Source organism: Lithobates pipiens, unplaced genomic scaffold (genome assembly GCF_037356315.1).
Source record: "Lithobates pipiens isolate NorthernLeopardFrog02 unplaced genomic scaffold, aLitPip1_a1.2 Scaffold_25, whole genome shotgun sequence".
Classification (NCBI taxonomy): Eukaryota; Metazoa; Chordata; class Amphibia; order Anura; family Ranidae; genus Lithobates; species Lithobates pipiens.
In genome coordinates, this window is record NW_027507787.1 from 48,608,634 (window position 1) to 48,618,327 (window position 9,694).

The 9,694-nt window shown below is 42.3% G+C and overlaps 1 protein-coding gene across 1 annotated transcript in view; it reads right to left on the reverse strand.

Annotated features, from left to right (window-relative positions):
• Nucleotides 1–9,133, reverse strand: part of PPA1 (inorganic pyrophosphatase 1) — a 156,262-nt gene extending 147,129 nt beyond the window's left edge. Inside the window, exon 1 of the mRNA XM_077454427.1 lies at nucleotides 8,966–9,133. Within this exon, the coding sequence (XP_077310553.1) occupies nucleotides 8,966–9,026 (61 nt within the window). The 5' untranslated portion in view covers nucleotides 9,027–9,133. The remainder of the gene's footprint in view (nucleotides 1–8,965) is intronic.
• Between the last annotated feature and the right edge of the window lie 561 nt (nucleotides 9,134–9,694).

The window sequence follows — 9,694 nt, forward strand, 5'->3', positions numbered from 1 at the left end:
CTTTGTATGTATACTCTGCACATTAGCGATGACTAAGCACCATTTCTGGTGTGAAACATGCCAGCGGCTGTGCAGTTAGTCTGTACATTAGCCTAGATGCCATGATTTTAGTCATATTTTTGCAATAAAGTTACTTAATACTTTGGAGTGTGGTTATCCAGCTCCATTTTTTCACTCCTATTTACATTGTAGTAGGAATTAATATGTTGCAACAATGAAAAAATAAAAAATAAGGGGCTAGGGGTGAGCCTAATGCCTACCTAAATCATAGTCCAAGGACAGCGCTTCTTCAGGAATAAAATGACATGTTCTATGAGCATTTTGTTTGTGTGTTAGAGCTAGGTTCACCTCTCCGTTAACCCGATCTGAGTTTATGGTAATGAACTTGGTTTTGGCAGTGCAGAGCGTCACACTCCAGAATATTGCATCAGCCTCACCTATGCTTTATTACACAGGGAGGTACAGCTAGGGGAATACGTGTGCAAAGATTTCCCATAGCTGCATTTTTTTAGCATCATTAAATACTAAATAACAAAAGCGTCATCCAAAACAAATAGTCAGCGATATAGTAGAAATATTTAGATCAGTGAATTATACAAACTTTTACAACAGTTGATATTAGGGGTGCAACGGATCAAAAAACTCACGGATTGGATCGTTCCTCAGATCGGATCATTTTTCGGATCAGAAAAAAAAAAAAAAAGACAAAATCTTGTTACACCCACCAGAGTTTTAGATTTTAGTTATTTTCAACACAAAAACAGAGCTTATATGCTTAAATACAGGATTTGTAAATCCGACGGACTGTTTGGATGTTCAATTTTAAAAGCAGCAGCAAACCTGCTGACCTTACATGGTTGCTAACGTGACAGAACACCTCTGATTTTCACATTTAACATCTTTAGTTAAATGTGAAAAATCAGAGGTGTGCCTACTGTGTTTAGAAGAAAAAAAAAAATTATATAAAACAAAGTTTGCCACCTCTTCACGCAACTTTTCACTAATGAGGCAACTGTAAAACAGAGTGAAATACTGAAGGTTCTTGTAGGTTATGAACTTCATAAAGGAACCCAAGGACAGTCTGACATGTCTACAGCTAGCAAATGGTCTTTTTTTCTTTGCATTAAAAACACACACACATACATATTATATTAGATAGATAGATAGAAGACCTCAGTCACAAGGGACCACTGCCTGAGCGGAGTCTGTACACAAAAACACACATAAAATAGATTTTCTTGCCAAAAGGGTTAAATCTGATGACCACATGCCTTATTGGTATCCTATACAAAGTACGAGCACCATTTGTTTAACCAGGGCATACTTCAGGTTTTTATTGTACCTTACTGTCCTGCAGGTCACTTCTACATAGGTAAAATATCTCTGTTCCAGGAAATGACATAAGTAAATCATATACTGCTTTATATTTTTTATCTTTTACAAGTCAGTGTGAGTCATCATAATAAAGTGAACCTGTGTAATACGAGGTGTGTCTAAAAGGTTTGGTGAACGGTATCAGAAAACAGAAGATACAAACATATGACCTTTATTGGCCTTCAAAATAATCGGCAACCTTCATAAGGCTTCTGGAAACTGTCAAAGGCCTCTTTAGGAATCGTTCGCAGAACCGCAGTCACACGTCGCTGGATTGCCACCATGTCTGCAAAACATGCACCTTTCATGACGCTCTTCAGGCAGGGAAACAAACGTCCACAGGCGCTAAATCAGGAGAGTACGGTCGATGATCGAATAACAGGTACACCAATAATGAAATCCCCAGATGATGAAGTTTCCATCTCTTGCGTTCTGTTCATCGCTCAGCTTGTGTGCCACATACCAGGAACAGATCTTCAGCTTAGCCAAATCTTTGCGGACAATGGTGTGCGCCTTGTGCTTGCCAATGCCCAGTTCTTCCTCCATCAATCATTGAGTCAGTCGCCGATCTCATGCCAGCATTTGTTGCACTTACTCGATCCGAACGTGGCTCATCCTCAGTCGTTTTCTGCCCATCACAAATCCGTTTGATCCAGTTGTAAACACATTTTCTGCTCACAGCTTCCATCCCGTACACTGGCACCAACATTTCATGTGTCTCCTTCAGAGTTTTCCCCAATTTGTAGCATAACTTGATGTTCACTGGTTGCTCCATTGCACTGTGACCCTACCTCTCACACGATGTTCGAATGCCCGCAGCTGGTTTACGCCGACAGTCAAGTGGACTCCACGCTAGGTGGCGCTTCTTGGCATGTCTCTAAAAATGCACACGCACCTGGCCCATATTGCCATCGAGATATCGGATCATTCAACAAACTTTAGACACACCTCGTATTTTTAAAAATGTTCTGCTATTATTTTTTTCTAATCAATACTTCTCTTCTGTGCCTCTGTAGCATTTGGTTTTATTACTGGGGCCCGTTTTTTCTTCTATTCATTGTTAAATTTTGTCAACTGCCATTTCACAACCATTGAGACTGTCCAAGTTGGCAGTAAGGTCCTCTTCGCAGGGCTGGTTTGTTGTAGCCGTCAGATTCTTGCTACTGGAATGACCGGGTTATGCCATCAGCAGCAGCCACTCAGCTCATTGAAAGGAATAGCAGGCCGACAGCGGCTGATCGCATGTAGCCGCACACAGTGCGATTATCTGTGGTTTGGGACACGTCCAACTCTGGACACAGCTGAGTAGGTCCAGGCACAGACATCGGTCTCAAAGCGCAGCAAATTCTGTGTGTAGCTACACGCAATCAGCAACAGTTTAAAGGGAGCAAATCTCACAACCCAGTTGTTCCAGTAGATAGAATCTGCAGCTTCTTGCCGCAGGAATCCAGTGGTTGCAATAAACTGGGCATGATCATTGGATAAGGAGACAACAGTTTGTTGATAGGGCGGTGTCATACCCCTTCCAGCAAGATTCCAGGGAATGCCGAGTAGCCCAAATCCAGAGAGAACATGCTTCTGCACTGTGTTTGAACATCATCTTGGGCTACTCAGCATTGCCCAAGATCTCCAGAAGAAAGGAGAAGTTAGACCTTGCTATATGGAAGCTGGGTAAAATGAGAGTATATTTCTTAGCAATTTTTTTATTGCAGCCTTTTGGCATGGGAGGGCAGGGCACAGTTAGATACTGACCCTGGATGATGCCTGAATGAATATGGTGCCTTCCTTCCAAGTAGAAAAGTTACTGTTAAAAAGGATATTGTTCAGTAAGGTAATGGATACAGTTCTGTTGAAAAGTTTGAAAACCCTGGCAGAAAGTGTGACATTTTGGCATGAATATTGAAAATATGACTGACCATGCAAAAAAAAAAAAAAAAAAAAAAATAAAAAAAAAAAGGAAGAAGTGATGTTCCTTTAAATTAAGTGTCTCAATATTAAAAGAAGTCAGCAGCTACAGTATTTGTGACTGCTGACTTAAATTTAATATTTTTTAAAATTTAAATTTTTTTCCCCCCCAGGCGGAATTTAAAACAATTTGCAAAATCAGCAGTCACTGGAATTGAAAGTGGTTGTAAATTCTTACAGACCACTTTGACCTACAGGTAAGCATAGAATAAGACTTATCTGTAGGGCCAGGAAATATCTCCTAAACCTACACAGTTTAGTAGATATTTGCAAAAGGACAGGCACCGCTGTCCGCTGCCGTAGACAACAGTGCGCAGGTGCACGAGCATGCCGCTGCTAATGGCAATATGCCGTTTGTGGCGGCTCCCATGCGCATGCGCGGGAGTGACATCATCCCTGCTCCGGCTGCGAGTGGCACATACATCGCTGCTCCACTGCGAGTGGCCGGAGCAGGGATACCCGGAAGATGATGGATGGACTCTCCATGCTACAGGGGACAGCGGTGACATCACTGGCTCCTGTGTCAGGTAAGTGACAAATAATGGGCTAGTATGCGATGCATAGTAGCCCATTATGCTTTACCTTTGCAGAGAGACAAAGAGGAAATAAACCCATTAGGCTTTACTTCCTTGTGAAATAATTCTGTAAGACAATTCCAAACAATAAAATGATGGGTCAAACAGCAAAATTAGTCCATATTGTGAAAAGTGCTCGATGTGTAGTAGAATCTCAAATTGCTCCTTAAAAAAAAAAAAAAAAAAAAAAAAAAAAAAGGGGGAGGATGGCCTCTTACCACACATGGTGTGGATCACAGGTGATGCCAGTTTTAGGGAAAGGGTCAGTAGGAGAGTATATGTGCGTGACATCATGTTTTTAGACCCCTTTCACACTGGGGCGTTTTTCAGGCGCTTTAGCATTAAAAAAAGTGCCTGTAAAGTGCCTGAAAGAAGCCGCAACTGCAATCCCAATGTGAAAGCCTGAGTGCTTTCACACTGAGGTGCTACGCTGGCAGGGCGTCAAAAAAAGTCCTGCAAGCAGCTTCGTTGCAGCGCTTTTGGAGCAGTGAATACACAGCTCCTAAAGCGCCCCTTCCCATTGAAATCAATGGGAAGCTCATGCACACAAAAGATTAAGGTAAATAAAATTAATTTAACATATACAGTCCATCAAGTGAACGTCTAACAGTCCTTGAAATGTGTAATATCAATCACAATTCCAAACTTGAGGTGACGTGAAAAAAGGTGAAATTCAACTTCTGATGTGTAGAATACCACCACCACCGTGATAAAGAAGGGGAGAGGAGGCTTACCAAATGACGTGGACTCAGAGGAAGGCTTACGCCTCTCGAGTCATATGGGCCTGTAAGTAAGCAAACCAGATAATCGTAGATCTAGTATGTAATCTCCCGCAAGTCTTCAGGTCATGAAATCATCCGTAGCGATCCTCCTATAGTGCTCATCCCACGAAAATAGGGGGCTCAGGTATCAAAGACCATGGAAGTAGAAAACTAGCATAGCGTGATACCGTTTTAACATCCAATTTATTAAAAAATAATAATAAAATTACACTCACATTTGGTTCAATCGTAATAACATAGTCAGAAAGTAGCGATGTCTGTAAGGGGGTCCACCGACGCGTTTCAACTAAACAGCCGTCCTCTGGGGACCCCAGAGGACGGCTGTTTAGTTGAAACGCGTCGGGTGGACCCCCTTACAGACATCGCTACTTTGCGGGAGATTATTATTAAATTAGATGTTAAAACGGTATCACGCTATGCTAGTTTTCTACTTCCATGGTCTTTGATACCTGAGCCCCCTATTTTCGTGGGATGAGCACTATAGGAGGATCGCTACGGATGATTTCATGACCTGAAGACTTGCGGGAGATTACATACTAGATCTACGATTATCTGGTTTGCTTACCTACAGGCCCATATGACTCGAGAGGCGTAAGCCTTCCTCTGAGTCCACGTCATTTGGTAAGCCTCCTCTCCCCTTCTTTATCACGGTGGTGGTGGTATTCTACACATCAGAAGTTGAATTTCACCTTTTTTCACGTCACCTCAAGTTTGGAATTGTGATTGATATTACACATTTCAAGGACTGTTAGACGTTCACTTGATGGACTGTATATGTTAAATTAATTTTATTTACCTTAACCTTTTGTGTGCATGAGGTTCATGCACTCTTCCACCTGGGAGTAAGATCTCTTAATATACAACGGAATTTACACATAATTTCTTTTTTTTGAAGTGTATGTAATTTTCTTTGCTTGAATTAGTGCCTTACTGGTTCATGTGGTTTGTTGCCACCTAAGCGCCACACTTTTTTGTTTTAATTTTTGTATGTTACTGTGTAGTCTTCAATAGTGTTGGCAGCTGGGTAGAACACATCTTTTCACAGCGCAGTATTTTTTTACACCTTTAAATCAATGGGAAGCGCCTGCAAAAATCCCACATTGGGATTGCAGATGAGGCTTCTTTCAAGTGCTTTACAGGCGCCCCAGTGTGAAAGGAGTCTTAATGTGAAGCCTGTCATTCATTACTTCAACGTAAGTGGATAGAACCGTTTAACCACTTCCCACTCAAAGTCCAAGACGTACATTGGGCGGGGATATCTGAATGATGCCTGCAGCTACAAAAAAATAAATAAAAAATAAGCGTCCAGTGCAAGGTTGGTCCAAATGCGATCCAAATTCAGCCATACCATCTGTATGGCTGAAATCGCACCGCACAAACATCACATGTGATCTACAGTATGGAGAGAATCACATGCAATATTGCACAGCGCAGCGGTGTGAACTGGGACTTTAGGTCCATATTGTTAAAACTCTGCAGAGGTCTGATCCCTGGACACACACTGGGTGCATTTGGGGGCGATATTCACTTGGAACTTCTCCAATGAGCTGATACAGGTGAACAGCAGCTGCTATTGATACAAAGTACAAATCTGACAGCGGCAGGCATTTGCACTAATATATACACAACTGCTGCCAAGAATCTACCAATTCTTTTTGGTGACGTCCCTTGGCCTCAAACAAAATCTGTGAATATAGCCCAAGGCCCCTTCCACACTTGTGCAACTTGCCCTGCGACTTGGCACTGCAAAGTCACATGACATGTCTTACGCCATGATTTCCAATGAGTACCATTCAAATCTGTGCGACTTCAAAAGTAGTCATCTTTCAGATCCCAGCTCTCTCCATTAAGAAGACCTGTTTTGCTGTATTGTTATTGCAAGGGATGTTTGCATTCCTTGCGATAGCAATAAAAGTGATCTAGAGAAAAAAAACGCCCTTTCACATTGGGATTGCAGTTGCGGCTTCTTTCAGGCACTTTACAGGCACTTTTTTTAATGCTAAAGCGCCTGAAAAACGCCCCAGTGTGAAAGGGGTCTAAAAACATGATGTCACGCACATATACTCTCCTACTGACCCTTTCCCTAAAACTGGCATCACCTGTGATCCACACCATGTGTGGTAAGAGGCCATCCTCCCCCCTTTTTTTTTTTTTTTTTTAAGGAGCAATTTGAGATTCTACTACACATCGAGCACTTTTCACAATATGGACTAATTTTGCTGTTTGACCCATCATTTTATTGTTTGGAATTGTCTTACAGAATTATTTCACGAGGAAGTAAAGCCTGGTGGGTTTATTTCCTCTTTGTCTCTCTGCAAAGGTAAAGCATAATGGGCTACTATGCATCGCATACTAGCCCATTATTTGTCACTTACCTGACACAGGAGACCTGTCAGCAGGGAAGTAATGGATTTTCTTTCCCCAGCAAAGCAGGGAATAAAATCCATTACTTCCCCTAGTAAAAGCACCTCACAAAGTACACCAAAACACTGGCTAGGCACACATTTAACCCTTTGATTGCTCTAGATGTTTAACTCCTTTCCAGCCAGTGTCAATAGTACAGTGACAGAGATTATATATATATATATATATTTATCAATATATTTGTCTTTATTGGATAGGATTTGTAGCAGAAAAAAAGAAAAAAAATTAACTAATTATTGGGTTTGTTTATAGTACAAAAAAATAATAAAATATGCAGAGCTGATCAAACACCACCAAAATACTTTTTTTTTTTTTAGTACAGTGTCACATGACCGCACAATTGTCAGTTAAAGTAACGCAGTGCCGTATCGCAAAAAAAATGGCCCGGTCATGAAGGGGTTAAATCTTCCGGAGGTCAAGTGGTTAATATGTGGCTCTTTTATCTGCCTTCAGTTCAGCTTAACTTAAAGGGTCTCTAAACTACAAAAGGAAATCTACTTAGAAGTGGTGGCTGCATTCCTTTTCTTTTTCCAGACTAAGAACATTTTCAGCAAGCACAGAAAATACTTGTAGATCTTGCCAAAAATGTCATGTCCTTAACATTGTTTGTGCTTTCTTTTCATCCCACAAGAAGTGACATCTTCCTTTTGTAAACTATTAGCCCCAACAACAATGTAACAGGTGAAATGGCAGACATGACTCAAGGCCAATCTGTGCGACAACCGCGGCTGACTCCAGAAGAGGGTGTAGTCACAAAGGGGGCGATTTCCTCAAACTGGAGAGTGCCAGCTTGCAGGGTTTTTTTTTGTCAAAGCTTAAGTGAACAAGTTGAAGTTAGAAGCTGATTGGCTAGCATACAAAGCTGCACCTGATTCTGAGTGCTCCAGCCTTAGTAAGCTTGGTTCACATTGGAGTGATTTGAGAGATCAGATCGCACGACAAATCGCAGTCTATTGGAGGCAATGGCACTGTTCCAATCAGTGTGACACCGATTTTGCAGCACCTCACCAATTTGCAAAAGTAGTTTCTGTACTGCTTTTGCTGATTTCAGGCGTGACTTCAATAGCCATCTGGGCACGGAGTCACACAGATGTCTATCAAGTTGCACCTAAAACCGAGCTGACCTTGCTACTTTGAAATCAAGCTACTTCAAGTGAAGTAGAGCGATTTCATAGTAGCATCAATGTGAACCAGGGCTTAATCAACTCCACGGTGACAGGTGTCAAGTGTGATACTCATCAGATCACCAGGTGAAAATAAAGGGAGGACAGCCTGAAAATGACAACTAATGCAGCCATATGACATTTTTGTTTTGAGGTTTAGATACACTCCAAGTCATTGGTCCAGAACAAGAACTTTGGATTTAATTCTACCTTTCATGATCAGTATACGTGTTCTAAGGCAAAGAACTGAAGCCAGAAATTCAGATGACAGCCAGACCACCAGCATTTTCAGAAACAGGCCACAATGACAGTCCTCTCCATTTTTAAAGTGACACAATGACTTTATAAGGGTACAGAGAACAGAATATTACACATCACAGATAATATCCATCAATATTGAGAAAATACCACAACTGCAGCAGACGCAATCAAATGCAACCAATCAGCTTCTAGCTTCAGTTTGTTCAGGTAAGTGTTGAAAATGAAAGCTAGAAGCTGATTGGCTGCTGCACTTTTAGTAAATTCCCCCCATCTAATCTAATTATATGGCATTACATATGGTATAGTGGCCTTATCCAGAGAGCCTGAGCTGTGTCATTATTCTGATGTTTCAGGCCATTGTGCCTATTCCTTGCAGCCCCCCATAGACAGGACCAACCCGAACCTTCCCCTGCCCACTCACTGAAGAACAGTCGGTACTCCAGGCTGTTGGCATTGGCCCTCTGCTCGATGCTGTATGCCATGCTGTTGGTAGGGTGCCGTGTACTCTCACTGGAAGGCAGAGATACTGAGAACAGGCCGGGAGCCGCACGGCTCCCAATATTCACACACACACCTTCTAAGGGTCTCGCCTGATTGGCTGAACGCGACCCTGGGCGGAGACTTCCTCCCGTAGCTGTCAAAGGAGCATTGTTGATAAAACACGCCCAACACGTTTCCAGCCAATGAACGCTCGCTTTTCGTAGTAGACTAGAGTCAGGCTGCGCAATGAATGAATGAGACGAGACGTCACGGGGCATTCCCCGGCATGTTGGCCCCGCCCAATATTAGAACACAGAGAACGTTGGACACGCCACGTGGAGGGACAGAGGGTGGCGATGTGTGCGGCGAGGGGAGTGCGGCTCTGTTGTGTGTAATTAGGAGCGAATACCGGGAACCGTGCCCGGCCCAGTGAGCCCGCATGTACACAGCGCGCCGGCCTCGTGTATGTCATGACAAGCAGTATTCTATACATGGACAGTGTTGCCAACCCCCCCCCCCCAGTGAAATTTACTGGTAGGACGTCAAAATTTACAAAGGGCACCAATTTTTTTCTCTGGCAAAAACCATGAAATTTACTGGCAGAACCGCATTTTTTACTGGCAAATATTTTTAGTGCAAATATCAATATTTAAACTATGAACGTGTCACT